This window comes from Benincasa hispida, chromosome 4 (genome assembly GCF_027475165.1).
Source record: "Benincasa hispida cultivar pf3 chromosome 4, pf3_genome.v1.1, whole genome shotgun sequence".
In the NCBI taxonomy this organism is placed as follows: domain Eukaryota; kingdom Viridiplantae; phylum Streptophyta; class Magnoliopsida; order Cucurbitales; family Cucurbitaceae; genus Benincasa; species Benincasa hispida.
In genome coordinates, this window is record NC_143481.1 from 47,601,486 (window position 1) to 47,621,931 (window position 20,446).

At 33.4% G+C, this 20,446-nt stretch overlaps 1 protein-coding gene across 7 annotated transcripts; it reads left to right on the forward strand.

The window, feature by feature from the left end:
* Window positions 1–2,815: 2,815 nt before the first annotated feature.
* On the forward strand, window positions 2,816–17,672 carry LOC120075600 (ubinuclein-1). Of its 7 annotated transcripts, none has more exons than XM_039029141.2 (13): window positions 2,816–3,416; window positions 5,342–5,428; window positions 5,566–5,652; window positions 5,787–5,863; window positions 6,456–7,053; window positions 9,740–9,839; window positions 9,940–10,049; window positions 10,555–10,638; window positions 11,660–11,785; window positions 15,547–15,684; window positions 15,775–15,822; window positions 16,249–16,350; window positions 16,897–17,672. In XM_039029141.2, the coding sequence occupies exons 1-13, from the start codon at window positions 3,156–3,158 to the stop codon at window positions 17,368–17,370; spliced, it is 2,292 nt and encodes a 763-aa protein (XP_038885069.1). In that variant the 5' UTR covers window positions 2,816–3,155; the 3' UTR covers window positions 17,371–17,672. The 7 variants fall into 7 exon arrangements, with proteins under 7 accessions (XP_038885069.1, XP_038885068.1, XP_090169405.1 ...); XM_039029140.2 differs by having other exon boundaries at window positions 2,821–3,416; window positions 6,453–7,053; XM_090313279.1 differs by having other exon boundaries at window positions 2,821–3,416; window positions 5,348–5,428.
* The last annotated feature ends 2,774 nt before the right edge of the window (window positions 17,673–20,446 follow it).

The following is a 20,446-nucleotide window of genomic DNA, read 5'->3' on the forward strand; positions in this document are numbered from 1 at the left end:
TCATGTTTGAGATCGAGCTATTTCACTGTTCTTTTTTCCTTTATTTTATTGGTTCGAAGTATCTAACTTTTTCTAGAATGGTGCATTAAAGCACAAATCACTCAAGTTGCTGCTAAATATGTTTGACGCCTATTGGATTTGCTCCCATCAATGACTATGTGGGTTTCCTCACCTCACTTTTCGTATTCCTCATCTCATTGACTATAGAAGCGAGCAAGAGAATCGAGGAGCGAAGCCCGTCATAAGTGCATCTTTGGTTATTTTGGTAATTTTACCCTTTGATGAAGTAAGTAGAACGTAAAAAGATATTAAAAAATTAGAACAAATCTCATACGACCTCCAAAAATAGGCTAGCTCACACTAGTTCGACCCGGATTTATGGACATTATGTTATTGCACCAAAGCCCTGAAAAAAGACCAAGAGTCTTGTGGAGGGTAATTTCACATTGATCTTACTAAAGAAGTGAGAAAGTGCTCTACGATGATTGACCGAGAAAAACTCATGAAAGAGGCATATTCCATTCATATCAATTTTGGTTTTTCTGCACCATATTTAGATCTGTTGCTTCTTCGATCCAAAATTCCTAATAAATGCTCGACTCCTCTTCAAAAAAAGGTGTCAGAGGCCTCAAACTCTCTGGAGTTGGAGCTCTATAGATCAATTATCGAGATATATTAAGAAAAAATCATGTAACGAAGGGGATCCACAGACGTGCCGGTGGATATGGTTTCTACTTCTAGGGCTTAGCATAATCAACTATACAACCAATGAAGGTATCTATTGTTTTCTTCCTTTTCAAAGGTTAGGTAATTAGATCATTTACAAATACATAAATAAAAAAATAAAAATGAGGGTAAAAAGAAATTTTATCCATTTATGAATGTACACCCAATGGATTATTCAAATCAGCGAAATTGCTCAATCCCATCTTTCCAAGAAGTCAATCTGGATATAAAAATTGTTAAGAAACGAAAGCATGTGTTATAATACAAATACATGTACACATTTTTTCCTATATGCATACACATGCGTATTGGATAGATTTGAGAGGAGACAGTTAGTTAAACGAGGTTATTGTGGCAAACCCCCATCATAAATTATAAATGTTCCTCTTTAGTCAAAATACGGTTGTATGAATTATTTTAAATATAATTACTTATTTACTAAATCCATGGTACATGAGATTTGAATTTTATTTTGAATATATATTTTTTAATCTACAAAATGATTAAAGTTCATGAAATTATGATTTAAATAATATCCCAAAATGATGTGATATGATGCAAAAAATTGATATAAACATACAGTCAAAGTAATAATAATAAATAAACGATCAAATCCATTCCAAACCCAATTCTGCAATCCAAACACAGTAATCACACACATAACAAATCCAACCTTATACTCCAAATATTGTAATCAGATTCCCAGTAATCCTGATTATATTTTAGTTCCCCAAAGAGCTCCTTAGCTTTTATAGACAAACTAGTGTAAACTCCACATCCATAAAATGCACTTTGACAATGTTAAATCTAAATGCATTTCAACTATAATCCATTTACCACTTATAAATATTATAGTAAATCAACAAGTGAATTTTATGGAACTTCATGTTCATCTAATACTTCATTAAGGTAGATAAGTCTATTGAATAAGGGTGCCACAATGTGACTTAACTTTCAATATTTGTTAGATGTGTATTAAAAAAATTGCTTGCCCATAAGAATCACTAGATATAAATTAAAAGCACTTTTGAACAATAAACTTAGGTCGTTGCTATTCCTATTGGAAATGCGACCAAAAGCTCATAGTGGGGTATATAAGAGGAAGATCATGAATATATAAGTATTATGATTTTTTTTTTTTTTTTTTGTTAAATAAAACCAAGTAAGGATACAAGTGAGATCAACTATCTTCATTTATGCGAATTATCGTTATCCCTCTCTAATCTTATTTGAGGAGGATGTCTTGTGATACGACATAGTTTGTGATATTTAAGACTTAATTTGGCAAGTGCATGATATTATTGTTGAAATTAACCATCGATACCACAATAAAAAGTAATGGTCGATAAATGCAAGACTTTACACGTATGAAGTAGTGCAATCAATCAAGTTAAACGTGATAGGTATCGATACTAATAATAAGTAAGCTATTGCCTACAAACATGGCTTAATAAAAGCTACACATGCATCAAAAGAATAGTAGCTAGGTTGAGTGGAATATGAGGAAGTGTTCACAAAAAGTATATTAACGAGCACAAAATGTGATACTTGAATTTGTTTGGAGGCAATTTTCAATTTTTAAAGCAACGCAATATATTACAATCAAATATTAGTCTTGAAATAGGAGTACAAATGAATGCAAGAAAACCATTAAAACCATTAATATGTCTATTTAGACTTCCAAAATTTTTAACCTTCACCTCCGAGAATCGTAAATTCAAGTCGACAACTTTTTTTTATCACATGGGATGAGAAATCAAACTTATGATTTTAAGGTTGACAGTACAAATTCTACGGAGTAAGGCTATGCTCTTATTGACGACTCAAATTGACACTTAATTCTATAGTTTTTTTTGGTTCCTACTTGAATCTATACTTTGTTTGGACAACACGTAGGATGAGGAGATCGAATATATGGTTATGAAATTAGTAATACACATACCAGTTGAACTATGGTCGTATTAGACACTTTGATTTTTAGTTTGACTCATACTTTTTGTGTCCTTCCATCCAAATGACCATAAAATTAAAATACAAGTAGCTTATAGAAGGTAAAATAATTCTTATATAAATAAATCCCAATGCTCTGTTGTTAGTGTATTTCATATTTGAAACAAAAAATGCGCAACTTTGAACCCGGGTGTGGACCTAACCAGCCGAATACCCGTCCGTCGCCTTCCCTTCCTTCTCTGAGAACGAACAAGAAAAAAGAAAAAATAGAGAGAGCGAGACATTTTTATAAGCCTCAGTTCGATGTGCAGTTAACAAACACCACCCTCTAAATTCTCTTCCGTCTCTCAATTTCTCTCCCATTCGATTCCCTTTCCTTCTACAAAGGGTTATGTCCCTCCATTTTTGCTTCCGCCTCTTCGATTCTTCAATTTCTGATTGAGCAACCCTAAATTCGTCCAACCCGTCATTGAAATTCCATGGAAGAGGAAAATTTTAGTGGCGGCGCCGGCGTTGGAACTCGCACTGGAAATGGTGGTGCTGGTGATTCGTCGAGAGCTTCTTCTTCGTTCCTGAAATCAGGGGACCGCCAAATGTTCACTGTTGAGCTCCGACCTGGAGAAACTACCATAGTTTCGTGGAAGAAGCTTGTCAAAGATGCCAACAAGGTTAATGGACTCAATACTGTGCCTGAACCTCCAGCCAACCCCAACCCTGCCATCGAGTGTCGCATTGATCCGGTGAGGACTTTCTTTTCACTGTAAATGTATTAGATGTATAATGTGTTTTGTTTCTTGTTTGTAGTGTGATTGGAATTTACAGAAGCTTTTTTTAGTTCTGGCATTGCGTCAATCGTTTAACACTTCAGTTCGATAGTTTGTTTGTTGCAATTTTATTAGGGAGAAAACTTGGGTACAACTTTAAGTAACCAAACAATATGGGGAATGATCCTTCAAGCAAGATTCTTGAAGTGGTCAAGAGTGTACTTATTCAATACTTTAAATGGGCGCTGGATTAGAACTTTAATGGGTCTATTTTTACATGAAAATGTAAAAACGATGTAGAACTCCATTTGGTCTACTACATATTTCAAGTGTTTTGATGCAGTGACTAGAAAGTGTTAATGGTCTGAGACTGATGCAAAGAACCTTGAACAATATATGTATGTATGTTTTGAGAAAAAGAGATGCTTATTTGATAGTCTTTACCACGGCTTCAGGTTTACCCCATGATCATTGGCGTGACCATTTAATTATCTATGCATATTTTTAAATTTTGTGCACACTTATTATATATATTTTTACTAACGTTTATTTATAAATATAATTTGGTTATGCTATAATATAATGTGAATGCTCATGAGCATGCCGACCTCAGGAATGGGATGCCTATTCACTTGATTTACAAATCATATATGTGGATTTCAGTTCTATGGGCTATTTGTTAGAGGTTATTCAAACCTTGGTTTTAGCAAGGTTTCACAAGAAAGGTTTTTCCGTCTGTTATAAGCCATGCTGTTGCCGCTTTGATAGCCTCATGGCTCACCTGCTATAACTGATTATTAAAAAAGGTTGCATGATCTGGTTCATAAAAGAATGTTTCATGATGAACTTTTTTCTGAATTGCATTTATCACTTCAGGGAACTACAGGTGAGAATGTTGTAGGTGTCTGACATGGTTAATTTTGAAGCACAAATACCTTAGTTTGTATAGTGTTTCAATATAAACCCTTTGTAGACATCTGTTGCACATTCAAAATAGAGTGCTAGTTTATGTATAAATGCATACTTTACATACTTTATTTGATTGAAAGCAAACGTTGTGGGAAAATGATTCATCTTGAAGTGTGGAGGGGCTGATAAATTTCGTGTGAGAAGATTGATCAATTGTTTTCATAGTTCATTCTTTAAATTGTATTCATGGACTTCGTAAAAAATGTTGGGTGAAAGGAATAAACTAATGAAATTCAATCTAGAGACATAGTGAAAGGAATAAACTAATGAATTTCAATCTAGAGACATCATTCTTTCTGTTAGGACTAGGAGCATTCCTCAAGCAGTTCGATATGAAATTTTACATTTTTAATACATATTAAATCACTTAGAGATATATGTAATTTGTTTAAGACTTCCTATATAAACTATTTTCACAGGATGTTGCACTGTTACAAATATGTAATTGGTTTATTTAAGTTCTTACAGGTATTGCATATCAACTGTTTTTCCATTCATAATGTATTTAAAATACAATGTCATAACTGAAAGGCAAATTCTGGAGCATGAAGATCATTGATGTGTGTTAAAATATACTTGAACACAATATATACGTTAAATCTTCTCATTGGTGTTCCCATTTTATTAACGTATTTTTCTTTAGGAAATGTCTCATTGGGATGTATATGTTCAATATGTATTTCCCTTTTTCTCCATTATTTTATAAAAGGAAATGGTTTGTTAGCCTGTCTATATCTTGATGTGTTTATAACTCGTGTAATTTCATTCTGTTTTCTTCATGTTGTCTATGAGTTTTGTTTATGTCCATATTCATTTCTTTTCGATGTCCAATGTTGTATTTACTAATGAGGATTCAGGTGTCGGTTTTTAAAGTAACGGAAGAGAAAATGATCTATAACTCACGAAGTACTTGCCCTTTTATTTGCCATTAGGGGCAGCCAATTGAAGATGAAGTGAAAGATCCAACTGCACCAAATCGTTTTAATGCTGTTATTGAGAAGATTGAGCGCCTGTATATGGTACTTTAGTCTCTTCGTAACACTATCAGTGTTTGTTTTTCAATTAATTCTGATATACATCTTTAGCATTTGATAATCAAAGAACCTCTAGATGTTTCAATTTCATGGTTACTAACCAGACAATCAAATTCTCATAGGGGAAGGATAGTAGTGACGAGGAAGATTTAATTCCGGATGATGATCAGTATGATACAGAAGACTCATTCATCGATGATACCGAGTTGGTTGGTTTCTTTCTGTTGCTCGTGTGGTCTTGTTTGTCCTTTATGCAATGTAAATTACAATTTCTTTTTTTCTTTGAGAGTGTGACGGCAATCTTTTTATGTGTGGTGATTATTGTTGACTGCTTGTTCTGCAGGATGAATATTTTGAAGTTGATGATTCGGCAATAAAACATGATGGATTTTTTGTTAATAGGGGGAAATTGGAGCGCATGTGAGTTTCTGACTTTGTTGACCTTTTCCCTTCTCTTTAGTTTTATGATTTGTCAGTATTCATGTTACCTAACTTTAGTCAACTGGTACCTTGATCAACTAAAGTAGCTGCTGTTGCTGTGCCCACGGCCCAAAAAAAAAAAAAAAAAAAAAAAACACAACAGCTATATGTTGAAAAGCTTATTGTTAATTAGAAGGGGGAATTTCTGCATGTGGGAACTAGGGGCAAGTGTCTTTTGGAGCATAGGTGACTGTTGACGGGTATACAATGGACTTAGGTTAGAAAGGTATTGGGAATTCTTGTCTGGAACGTGCTCAGCTCAGGGATGGGGACCAGGCCTCTAAGTATGTGGTTCTGTTGTTTTGGACTTTTTTAATAAATATCTACCCCCCCTCTTCAATAAGTAGCATTACAATTTTTAATTTTTTTTTTAATTCTCTGTTTATCTAGTTGTGGGTGTGTGGTTTCAGTATCGTGCATACAAGAATAACTTTATTCTATACTTGGAATATTTAATTTTTTAGACTTCTGTTTTCAGTTTGCTTTTTGGAATTCTCTATGCTTATTTTTACTTTTTTCCCCCCCAAAGAAGTGAACCATCTGGACAACCTAATCAACAGTTGAAGAAAAGACGCAGAAAAGATTTAGAGAAGGGCCATCCTGAAAACCATGATGGTCGCTCATCAAATAAGCATACAAAAGTGGGAAGGACAACTGCGGGAAAGAGTGCACTGATGGTTGCAAAGAGTTTTTCTAATCTGTCTCAGAACATGGTGATCACACATGAACATCTTGAAGATGAAAAGTTGCAGAACCAATTGAATATGCCTGGACATAGTTCCAAAAAAAAATCTGGTGATACGAAAATGATTTTGGACCCTTCTCCATCTTCAAAAGTTTATAATGGTGATACCTCTACATCTATAGCAGAAGCGAAGGACACTGATCCTGCAAACCCTGGTGTTTTTCCACCCAAGACCCTTGGTACCAAATCAAAAGAGTCATGTGGACCATCGGATTCTTTACAACAGAACATACTTGAAAAAGTAGCACATGCACCATCCAAACCCCAACCTGGGAGACCATGCACAGATGAGATAGATTTGTCGATTCAGATGAAAGAGAAACATGGCATTCGTGAATTGCCAGACATTAATTTGCCAGCGGGCAAGTACTCCGTGCAAACAGCCGTAAGTTTTCTTAAGCAATTAAAATGATGAACATTCACCACAAAGTACTGATTCTCCACCATTGTTTGTGAAAATGAATCATCTCCTTACTTGTGTATGATAAACTTTCTGTTTAGATTGTTCATCAATTGATTTCCGTTTGACTCTCCCCCTAGACTTGGGATGGGTATTTGTGATTCATGCCACTAGACTTTTAGTTAAATGTATAAATTTTATTGTGAAGCTTCATGTTTTTCTTTATTTTAATAGAAATGGAATTTGTTTTCCTCCCTCTATTAATATGAATAAGATTTGTGGTTTAATGGATGAAACATTTCTTCAACTTTCCCAATTAAGGGTTGGTTTGTTCTATACTCATTTCCATATAAATTTAAGCACGGTGTGTTTATTCACTGGAAGGAAAAGGAAAAGCCTGAGTGGTGCTTTTGGAGGCTAGTTAGTTTTTGATGAGTAGGTGACCTGCGATTGGATAAATTGATGATATTCAAGATATATGTCATTATCTGTTTGATTTCTTGCAGATGAGCTAGCTAGCTAGGTGCCCTTTGGTGTGTATCTTTATTAATTATTTTTGGCATGTTTTTTAATTAAATAAAACCAATGCAAATTTCTGAACTTTCACTCAATTTTCATAATGGTCCCCAGACTCTGTTATTTTGATATGAGCTTTATCTTTAGTGAAATACCAGAATGATTTCTTCTTGTTACTACAAAAAAATTTTGAAATTTTGATAAAAAATTAACTTCTGGTATTTTAAAAGGGTTGCTTTCAAATATAGAAAAATGAATCAAAATATTTATAAAACATAGCAAAATTTTAGAATCTATCAATGATAGACACTAATAGACTTCTATGGTTTCTATCAACTTCTATGGTGTCTATCAGTGACATTGATAGACATTCATAGAAGTCTATCAGTATCTATCATTGGTATTTTAAAAGGGTTGCTTTCAAATATAGAAAAATGAATCAAAATATTTATAAAACATAGCAAAATTTTAGAATCTATCAATGATAGACACTAATAGACTTCTATGGTTTCTATCAACTTCTATGGTGTCTATCAGTGACATTGATAGACATTCATAGAAGTCTATCAGTATCTATCATTGATAGATTCTAAAATTTTGCTATATTTGTAAATATTTTCAGCAGTTTTGCCATTTGAAATAATTTTCCATTTTAAAAAGATACGGGACATAAGAATTTGATTTTCAACTTGGTTGGAAAATTTGGAGTATCATAATTCTCACTTGATTATCTAGGGGTTCATTTCTTTGATTCTATGACTTGTGGGAGATTCATGTTTCGCATAGTGATATATCTATATGGTAACCAATAAATCTTTAGGCTTCTTTTAGGCCATGATTTTGAAAGTATGAAATACATTGAAGCACAATAGTCTTTTGTGAGGCACAAAAGAGGTGAGGGTTTTATTTATTTATTACAAAAGAAGGGCCCCCATATGGGGAATTTACAAAAGACTTCTCCAATTAGAGAGGAGGAAAGAAAAGCTACAGTAAAGAAAAGGGGAGAGCATTTGCACTATGTCACAACCAAATTGACTATATCTTCAAAAAAATCTAGGATAGGTAAGCTCCTCTTCTTGGAATGTACTATATACGATAGCTTCAAAAAATCAAAATGATGTGACAGGTAACATAGATGAACTGTGAGTGGGCATTTGACAGGTAACATAGAATGAATTAGTTGTTAAAGACAAACAAAGATGAACTGTTAGGGGGCGTTTGACCCACCAACTTATTAAACAACTTAACTTCAATAGTAAACATTATCGAAGTTTGCACATTTATCGAGAAACTCTATCTGTCTCTCTTTCTTTATTTTTATTTTGGAAATATATCGAAAAACTCTATCTTACAACTCACATCCCAAATACAAACTTCCTAACTCCAATATATTAACTCCTAACTTCATAATTGCCCTAAACACCCCCTTATAGACAAAATTTAAGTACAGAGAATCTACGAAACCTTAAAATCTAACTATATGATCATATTGCAAAAACCTAAAAACTAAAACCGTCACTAAATATTTCCTCATCACTATTTTCTCCATCATTAGACTTATAGCTGTTCATATTGTTGTCTTTAGTATAGGCTTACTTCTATTTTCTTTTATGTCTATTGGAATAAGAGGGCATATCTCGAGTGAGACGGCCGAACATTGGCGAACCATAGCTCTTTGATTAAGTTTTCTGTTCTTTAATTAATTTAACTGCAGTTTATTGGAAATTGCTTCATTTAATTAGGAAGCATACAGTGAACAAATCCCGCCACTCAACCTAGCTTAAGTGCATACATCCCTTTATATGCTTTTCAACAAAATGCTCAGAGATTACGTGGGTTTGAGTTGCTAGCAACTCCTTAGGTGTGTAATGCCGTATGAAAGTATATTTTGATTAGTTCAATCTCTGCATTTGAGTAAGTTTCCTTGGAGATTCTTGATCTGATATCCTCTTGTTTTCACTATTATGCAGCTATAACATGAATCTGCTGCTGTTTGTGCCCCTCTTTTACTATGTGCTTGTTAGGGGGTGAGGGGCACAATGTACAAACTTTAGATTTTTTGTTTTGTTTTGTTTTGTGGTATTGTTGCAACTTTGGACATTTTCTTTATTCGTCGGCTCTATCCTAGCTTCAACTTTGTGGTGTCACCATGCAGAAAACACCATACGTGCAAAAAAAAGATGGATCTAGTGTTAGACCAAAAAGCTCTCTGCTAGAAAAAGCTATTAGAGAGTTAGAGAAGATGGTTGCTGAATGTAAGCTTCATTTCCTTTTTGTATATCTATTTTTCAATTCACATATGGGGACTACTTTGCATTCTATTTAATTATTTTTTTTAATGTAAAAATGTTGCAGCTAGGCCACCGCTTACGGAAAATCCAGAGGCAGACAATTCATCTCAGGCTATCAAAAGGAGATTGCCCAGAGAAATCAAACTCAAGCTTGCTAAAGTTGCCAGATTAGCGGTCTGATGCTCTGATTAACTTGTTATTAGTTGCTTTCTTTAGAAAAAAGTTATTTGCTGTATGAGGTACATGTCATTGGGACTTAGTTCATGAATGGGACTGCTGCTAGGGATGTAAATAGTTTTGCCACAGGTTGACTGTGGTCTCCTGATCAGACACTAACTGGAAACAATATGTATTGACTTGTTTTGGGTTATTATGTTGATAATGGGAAAGGGAGAAATGTTAAAATTTGTAATATCAGTATGAAAATGGAAGGGGGAAATATGGAATGTAGTTTGGTTCAATATTTATAGCTTGTTGGCTTCTTCCAACAATTTTTTGTAGCTATCTTCTTCTTTGATTTTCCAACTTGTTGGTCATTTGTTCCTGAGTTCCATTGTACATTCTTTTTCGTGGTAACTGAACACGTGTTCGAATGAAGTTCCTATGATTAATCATAGAAAAATTCTTTCTATTTTATATTGTATACTCAAAGGATTCTGACATTGTTAGTTATTCACAGGCAAGCCATGGGAAATTGTCAAAGGGGTTGATTAACCGACTTATGAGTATTCTTGGTCACTTGATACAACTGCGAACTTTAAAGGTATTGCCTTCCATTATATAATATAAAGATGTAATGCTTAGAATTTCTTTCCCTTTCTGATTCCTCCTGTTTCACTTAGGGACTTCTCATCTCTAAGGCTGTCAATTTGTTCTCTTTTTTTTTTATTGTTAATATATGTCTCTCATAACTTCTCATAAAAAGATAAATAATTTCTCTTTTGTAATTCTGTGATTTTAGTTTTTCTTTTACATCAAATTCATGCATATTGAGAAGTAATATTCTTTGACACTTTTTTATCGAAGAAAAATTCTCTGTCATTTTGCTATTCCGTTATTATTGTTTGTTCCCACCTTCCCCCCCCCCCCCCCCACCACCACCACCACACACACTTGGAGTTCGATTTCTCATTGCTCTGGACGATAGGGTCCTGAAGTTTTTATAATATCACATTGGTACGGGCAACACATTCAATTTAACTTCAAGACCTTTGCTTTCCTGATTAATATTTGCTAAGTATAGCATGAATTGCTTTTATACCTCATTTGGTTTTGATTTTATTCTTCATCTTCCATTGTGTGTGTGTATATATATATTTCATTTCTTTTTCTCTCCTGTGGAGTTTATATCTTTCGAGTATAAGTCTCTTTTTATTTCATCAACGAAAAGTTTCGTTTTTTAGAAAAGAATTATGCATGGCTTTTTCCCCCTAATTGAATAGGATGAGTTGGTTTTGCAAGTTTGGACTCCCTATTGTTGTCTATATAACTATACAGCGTATTTTGTGATGATGTTGAAGAGGGTTATAGACTTTGTGCTGTGTATCAGCTTCGTAGTTATTTTGTACCATAATTCTAGATTCTAATGGTATTTGTAGTTGTTACAAAAAGGACAAAAAACGATGCTATTGGTATTTGTAAACTCAGGGTAGAAAAAATCTGTCCTATCCATTTTTTCTTTTATTATGTGGAAACTTACTCCTACCATATTGTTTTTATTTATTCTATATTACTTTCTGCTTATTGATATTTTTCATATTTGAACATGCAATGTCCTATTATAGAGGAATTTAAAAGTCATGGTCAACATGGGTATCTCAGTGAAGCAGGAGAAGGATGATAGGTTTCAACAGATAAAGAAGGAAGTTATCGAGATGATTAAAATCCGGCCTTTATCCATGGAGTCTAAGGTATATTATTCTGAAACCTTCTTCTCTTTCCTAGGTCTGCCACGCCTAATAGTTTTTACTCCAAAGATGTTCGTTTGGCAGGCTGGCTGGTAAAGTTTAATCGTTTCACCCTACCTTCTCTCTGTTGTTTCGCCAATTTTTTATTTTATACTTGCATGTATACTTTTTGTGACAAGAAACAAACCTTTCATCAAAGGAAGAAGAGAAGACCAAAAAAGGGGATGCCATTCACCCTAACAACCATGGAGAGTTAGTGACTATAAAAAAGCTGTTCAACTGGTCAAAATATAGGACATTCACCCAAACAACCATGGAGAATTGGAGGCTATAAAAAAGGTGTCCAATTGGTCAAAATATAGGAGTAGGAACACGACTAATCTAAATTTATGTTTTTGGTGAAAGAACACCATGAAATTGTTTTCTTTAACAGAAAAAGACACAGTTATTTCATTTTTAACCTTGATGTCTTTTCAGTTGAGGTGTACATTGATTTAAAGGAAGAGAACAATTATGAATGACATATGAAAGAAAAATAATATCCCGGGGGACTGAAAATTCTTCATTTCATCCCAGAAAATTATTCCATTTCTCTCCATCCAAAGCCCCTAGAAAGTTACAAAATGAAGTCATTCTGAGATGACTGCAAGAGTACTCATACTAAATGTAGTTGCTCATATAACGCTTGGAATATTAGCCAGTGTGTTTGTTTCATTTAGAGCAAATAATATCACTACATGCTTAAAGTGTCCCTCTACAAAAATATCTTTATTGGACATTGGACACTTGGACACTCAGACACTTGGATTTGGACATTTATTTATTTATTTTTTTGAAAAGAGACTATTGCTTAAAGTACAAGGAAACAATAATAAGTACATAAAGAAATACATTTGTGAAACATCTTCCTTCTAAATAAAAAGATTAAGCTGGGAAGACAAAAGTATTCCAATTCACTTGGATTTGGACATATTTGATGAGAACTTTATTTTAAATAAGTATTGGAAAATAGCTTGGCACAATTGTCATCTAGGAGGACTCCGCAAGAATTGGAATATTATCTGGGATAGTTTTAACTTTTTAAGATTTAGAGAACCTCTAGTTGCTATCATTCTTATTGACTAAGAATTCTAAACTGGAGTAAGGGCATGTGTTTGGTGCGATCCCTCCTGTTGTTAGCATATCTTGTATCTCTGACCGCTCAATTTCCCTATTTTGAATAATGAGCAAAAGATAAGATTGAATATTTACAGCCATTGTACTTGATTTTAACGTTATTGTATGATTCCTACTGGACTTCTGGTTGGAGGAAGGCTTGCAGGGGTAAGATTAGGAACACATCCGCGAACCATTATAAGTTTATTGCATTCTCCTTCGTCATAAGTTTTTGGTGCCACTGCAACTTACTTTAGCTCTGATCACAATGGCTTTTATCAAGAAATAGGAGATTTTTGAGGATGTTTACAAGAATTTTCTATTACACATATTACTTCTTTCCTAGCTTCAAAATCAAGTTTCCTATCGGCTGAGTTTTGTAAGATTCTGAAGATCACATCTCGAAAACAATGAGTTTTATCGGGAACCTCCCCTCAAGGAAACTGGTGACCTTTTAAAATGAATCCCCTCCGCTTCAGTTGTAAACTTTCTTGTTGGCTTGCTCCTGTCGACTCTCATTGAGCCCAATGTGGGAAACCACTGTACTTCGAATGTTCATTAACACTTCACAGGGATAATGGTAGCAATCTCCTATATAATATATAGGTCCTGTAGCGTCCTCTTGTAATGTGAGGTCTTGGTGGTTGACAGTGCCAACTCTTGCACAATCTCTTCAAAGATGAAGTTATGGATTAGTCTCACCAATTAATTTTCATCACATAAAAACTTGAGCCTTTCTCTTGCTGAGCTTGCAGCTCAATTTTGATTGATGTTTGATATACTTGATCTTGTCGGCTAATCACAACTTTCTCTGTTATATTGGAGACCTACCGGCTATCTATGGGTTATTATATCATACTGTGGACTTGGACTGCCCTCTGACTAAGGGTTTTGCAAAGAAGGTAGTAAGTTCTTCCTCAATGCCATGGGACGAAATTGCAACATCTTTTCTTCAGCTTGGATGTTTTTAGCCTGTTGACAAATTGTTTCTCCTACAACCATTCTGACATTCCTTTTGATGGTGCTGCTAACAATTCAAATTGGTGTCGGTATCTTCCACTGTTATATCCTAATGATGAGCTTAAGGCAATGCTGTGGGACGAAATTGCAACATCTTTTCTTCAGCTTGGATGTTTTTAGTCTGCTGGCAAATTGCTTCTCCTACAGTCATTCTGACATTTCTTTTGATGGTGCTGCTAACGATTCAAATTGGGGTCGGTATTTTCACAGTTATATACTGATGAACCTAAAACCTTCCACACTGTGTTCCATCCTACGAAGGTCTAAATCATTCTAACAATTGTTCTTGAGTTCCTTCTCTCTTTCTACCAGTGAAACGATATGAAAGGGCTTCTCCCTTACTGCTACCGGCTCAATCCTCTCTTGATCCAACAGTTAATTCACTTCAAATTACTACTCATCTCTAAACAATCGTTCATTAGATCTTCTTCAATTGAAAATTGGTATCTCTAGACATCCCATGGACTACTTTTTTCCTTTTCTGATATCTTCTCAGACTACCTCCGAATCTCCGTTAAAGTTGCTCTTGTTGGGGATTTAACCTTGTTCCTCCTGCCTTGCAGCACTGTGTTCCGCTCTGCTTCTGTTTTGTGTTTCAAATTGGTTATTTTTATCAAGCAGAGTATTACAATAAACCTGAACCAAAATCTTCTTGATATCACTGAAGTTCCTTCTTAAGCTTAAATCCCCATTCCTCTTGGTAGTGTTGTATGGCTTCAAACTTCCCAATCCATTGTAGCTAACTTCCCTCATTTGTTGCCCCAACTTTTCCTTTCCTACCGCCATTGTTATCCTACTAGAATAGGTATTCAAGGAGAGGCCCAGCTGATTTTTATGTTAGGTTCATTCTTCAAGTCTTAATGGTTGTTTGGGAATTAAGTTTGAAAACTGTCGTTTGAGATGTTTAGAGGGACATGTTTGATTAGCCATTTAGCTTTTTAAAAAGTTGTTTTTCTCCACTTCTTAAATTTTAAATTTGTTTTCACTTTGATTTTGCAGGGGGTTATTTTCTAGAACAAGTGAATTTCTTTTCCTTTAAAAATCACAGTTTGGGCATAGTAATTTTACATGCCGTAAATTAATGTCAACCTTGACTATCCCCAGTTGGTTACCCTCTTCAAAAATTATTCTGCAGAACATGATTACCATTTTTAGAAATGCTTCTGCTGACAAGCTATTGAACAATCCCTTAATTTTAGTCTAATATAGATGATAATCCTTTTATTTTTTTGCAATTTCTTTTTCCTCTCGAACGTTATTGTATTTTCGAGCATTAGTCTCTCTTTTCATTTTATCAATGAAAAGTTATGTTTTCTTTTCAAAAAAATATAGTTCATAATACTGTTGGGCTATTTTGTATAGTTTGAAGGCTGTCGAATACTTAATTTCAATTGGAAACCTTTTAGGGTTGACGTGATTAAGGCATCAGGAACCTTCCTTATAGATCAAACACTTGAATTCCTGCCCGCACATTTAAACTGTCATATATTTTTTAAAATATATCTAATCTTAATTTTGCTTTATTCTCTGGCCACGAAGACGATTTTCATTTTACATTGATGTTAAATAGAGTATCAAATAACTTTCAGGCAATTGAACAACAAGGTGGAACACCTCAAGATAGCCGCGAAGTTGTTTCTGAAGAAAAGGGAGTTCCGAAAAAGAAATTTGTAATGGATCCTGCATTGGAGGACAAGATTTGTGATCTCTACGATCTGTTTGTTGATGTACTGCTTCATGTCCTGAGTGACCTTTGAATCGTTTCTTTTCCGATTAGCTTTATACTTTCTTATGTCTCTGTTTCTTTATGACTTTAGGGACTGGATGAGGATGCTGGTCCACAAATAAGAAAGTTGTACTTGGAGGTAGTTACTCTCTCATTTATTCTTAAATTTCTCGATCAGCTATTTATATCCAGTTGCTGCTTCCATCATTTTGGGAAGGGGGTACGATGATGTTAGCAAGTGGTCACAAAACATATCACAAAAGCAGTCGGTTCGTTTATTTTTCATGGATACTTGGTCTGTCATTTAAGTTCTATGGAATGGTTTCTTGTAAAAAGAAGGTTTTTGCCATTAAAGTTGCTTAACTGCACTACTGCACATGCGCACTTGCCAGTCCTTTTTTTTTAATCAATTTGTGTAGTATCTCTAAAATTTATTTGAAGTTCCGTCCAATGTAATGTAAATTCTCTTACGTTAGTTATAGCTCCTCTTCTTGAAGTTATCAATATCATAGTTTTGAAACTCGTGCAACCTTAAATCTGCGCCATTGACTATCATCTTATCCAGCTTGCAGAATTGTGGCCAAATGGGTTCATGGATAATCATGGGATCAAACGTGCAATATGCAGGGCAAAAGAGAGGCGGAGAGCGTTGCATGGCAGACATAAGGTAATGTTATTACTCTTCCTTTCTTTTTCATTCCCTAAGCTATCAGGAAATTCTGGTGAATTTCTACTCTCTGATAACATATCTGAAGTGAAACACTTGCCTCTTACGCATTTAAACATCAGTAAGCAAATTTTTCTATTTCGTTGATAGAACTGGGTGTACACTCAGCCTCTAAGAAGCAGTGTCTGGCTAGCGTGTCCGTGTTCGACACATATCGGACACTTGTTAGTGCAACAAATGTGTTAGACATGCGTAGAAAATTTGTTGAGTAGACTAAAAAGATACATATATGACAACAATAATAAAATTTAAGTGTGAAATACATTCAATTAAGTTTTTTAAGTATATAAATGCATCAAACTCATTTATTTTGAATTTTCTTCTGGTATAAAAATGATATCTCTTTTAAAAAATGTATAATTTAATAAACTTGTTCTTGTCCTGTTGTATCATAGATTTTTAAAAAATGACGTGTTGCTGTGTCTTGTCATGTTGTATCTATATTTGTGCTTGTAATGTTTTTTTGGCACTCATCCAATTTTGTAGGATCAAGAGAAAATCAAGAGGAAAAAGATGTTACCACCTAGAGTAGACGAGACTGTTAGAACTGAGGGTGGTTCAGTTGCGCAGCCACAGTATGCCCGAGAGCGATTAGCCTCAGAATCAGCTTTACAGCCAACACCAGCAACCAAACCTGCATCTGTTTCGACAGTTGCAGCGGCCCAGCTACCAAGTCCTTCCGTGAGTGTTGGAAATCTAGACAGGCTAAAATCCGAGAAGTTGAAGGTAAGCTCAAGCAGTTCCCACGAGGACGCGAGGATGGTGGACGGTACATTAACCAAGAAAAAGACAAAGAGGAAGGCAGAGGTGGAGTTGGGCGAAACTTACAATCGGCCTGAAAAGGCATCCATCCAACATGGAGATGAAAAACACAAGTCCATGAACAAGCCAACTGCCAGTCTTCCTCCTAAGCCAAACATTCAATCAGCTGCTCCTTCAAGTCTGGAACAGTCAAGCTAACATGATATTACCTCTCATGAGTCTAATCTACACCATAATAATGTTCTATCACACATCGCCACACTCATTGGGTCGCACAAAATTTTCTCCCCCTCCCCCTCCCCTTCCCCTTCCCCTTCCCTTCTCTTACTCGGGTTTCATTTATCGACCCGCAAAAAAGCCAAAATGAAGTAGCCATTTTTGTAATTACATGTTGGTTCGTGCATGGGGCTTTCTGGATTAGAAATGTATCTTAAAGTAGGGAGAGCTGAAGTAGCAATTTTATTTGGCAATTAGTCAATTTGAAGGCCCTTTTTCTCCAACTCTTAAGGTTCAAATTGTTAGTTTTTCCTGGCGAACTTTCTTTTACTTTGTAGTTGTATAGCTTTTATGACAGAATTTAACCTCCAGTAAACACTGATGATCGCCCAGCGTCTGGGATCATTGAGCAATTTGTTGACACCGATAATTCTTAAGGCTTGATCAATTAGTCTACACTAACGAAATTTCATCACTTTCTTTTTTTCAATGTAAGTTTAATTTGAAATCTTAAAATAATTGAATGTTCAGAAAATAAATTGAGATCCATGTTCTTAGTAATTTATTAAAGGACTTATCTTTTTAGTCCCCAAGTTACAAAGAATGAGTGTGTTTGATCCCTAAGTTTTTCAAATATATCTTTTTATCGTTCAATCTTATTTGGTCTATGAGTCTTTAGAAAGCAAAATTATATTAAATATTTCTAAACTTTTACTTTGTGGTAAAAATATTTTTGAACTTTGAAAAGTTTTAAAAATACTTTTGAATTTCCAAAATGAGTTAAAAAGTATTATTATCGTTAGTTTTGGATGAAAATCGTTAGTGTTTTGTTTAAAAAATATTCTTAAACTTTCAAAAATTTTAAGAATACTTTTAAACTTTAAAAAAAAAAAAAAAAAACATGCTTGCTATTATATGAATAGATGCTGTTAATAGTTTTCTCCCCACTTTTTTTTCAATACCCCTTCCTCCCCATTTGGTTAACTATTTGACATTTTCTTAATCTAAAATAATAAGTATAAGTGCACACTTCACTTAAGGTATATGGTCTAAATAATAATAAAACGATTAATGAAATCACTAGAGGATTTTAAGACTTAAATGTTTTAACAAAGTTGTACCGTAGTAGTTGAGTGTGTAATAGGCAAATACATTGTTTTTATCTGATATTTTATTGTTTTGGTATGTTTTAAGACTAGATTTTTATTTTGGAACTTTGTGAAAATTTGTGGGATTTTATGTTCCAACTTATTATTATTTTTAATTTTATTTAGGTTCCCGAGAAAATAGGTTTAAGAATTGAAAAAATTGGATAAAAATGAGAGTATTTATATGAAAAAAAAAAAGAGAGGATATCTATATAATTTATTTTAAAATTTGTTCTTTACGAAGTCAAGAAAACTTCAAACAAATTTATCACCAAATTAATAGTAGGAGTATTTTATTTTTATTTTTAATTTAGAGTCATTTTTCGCAATAAAGTATCAAGGATTTATATTCATATACTAATGGTGAGGGTATTTTTGAATGTTTTTTAAAGTTTAAGTGTATTTTTGAAACTTTTTGAAAGTTTAGGGCTTTTTTTTAAACACAATTTTAATGGTTTCTATAAAAAACTAACGGTAAGGACATGTTTTTAACTCAAATTTGAAAGTTTACGGGCATTTTTGGAAGTTTAGGGATATTTTTGACACAAAGAGCAAAGTTCAAGGGCATCTTTTATAGTTTAACCTTTTCAAAATCTTTTAGGGTCTGTTTGATAGATAATCTGAAAACAAGGGAAAAAAAAGTTGTATTTTATGTTTTTAGATATGTGTTTGATAGCAGTTTCAAAAATTAAAATTTCAATTTAAATAATTTTTTAAAATGTGTTTGAAAATATATTTAGTTACTCACTACATACTAGGTCGTCGATTACTAATGAATAATTTATGAACTTGTTTTATGTTAAAATTTTGTAAAATTATTGTTTTGTAATATCATAATATATATTATGTAATATATTACATATTTTAATCTAACAAAAAAAATTGAGCCTATAACATGATATAATATATTTGTTATTGTTTTTATCATTTTTAATATAATTATGCCTTTTAAAGTCTTGAATTTAAAATCTGGATATATTGAAAACATAAAAATGTTGTTCTCAGAATTTGCACTGTTTGGATCGAATAATCCGAAAATAGTTTTCGAAAACAAATTTTAGACTGTCAACCAAACACATATTCGCTAAACTCAGTGAATCTGAAAACATAAAACATAATCTGAGTTATCTACCAAATAGACCCTTAATCTCTGAATTTTAAAAAGTAAGTTTAAAAGGTTTACTTTTAGAGAGGAAAGAATCTTTTTTTTAATTATTTTTCTAATTTAAAATGAAAAAAAAAAAATTACACAAAGAACTTTTAAATCTATTTTAAAAAATTCAAAGATTAAAAGGGTATAATATCATGAAAACTTCTAGACAATATACATATTCTTAAAAGTTCCGAGACTAAAAAAATATATTTTGAAAATCATGAGATCATACGCATTTTTCTAAACTCAAGAACTAATAAGGTAAGTTTTTTATAGGGGTGTTTCGCCTACCAATTTCATAAATTGACGTTAAATAACTCAACTTTAATAGTCAATATCGTTAAAATTTGTACATTTATCGAGAAATTTTTTAATCTCATATTTATCTATTTTACATATTTATCGAAAAATTTCATTTTACACCTTTATACCTCGAACACAAACTTAAGAGTGCCCACATCTCTATGATGGAATCGAATTTCATTGAGATTTTGGAAGAGATTGCAAATCTCAATTTTGTTTGCAAATGGTTTGGATTCCATTTGACATAAATGTTATATTCAGATTGTTAAAGACCATTCGTTTCAAGTTTATCCATAAGACACCGAAACTCAGAAATATTTTTATCTGTTTTTATAAATTAAACTAACAAATTGAAATTTAACGGTATTTTAAATATAAGAAAAAGAATTAAAATATTTACCAATAATAACAAAATATCACAATTTATCTGTGATAGATCACGATAGACGACGAT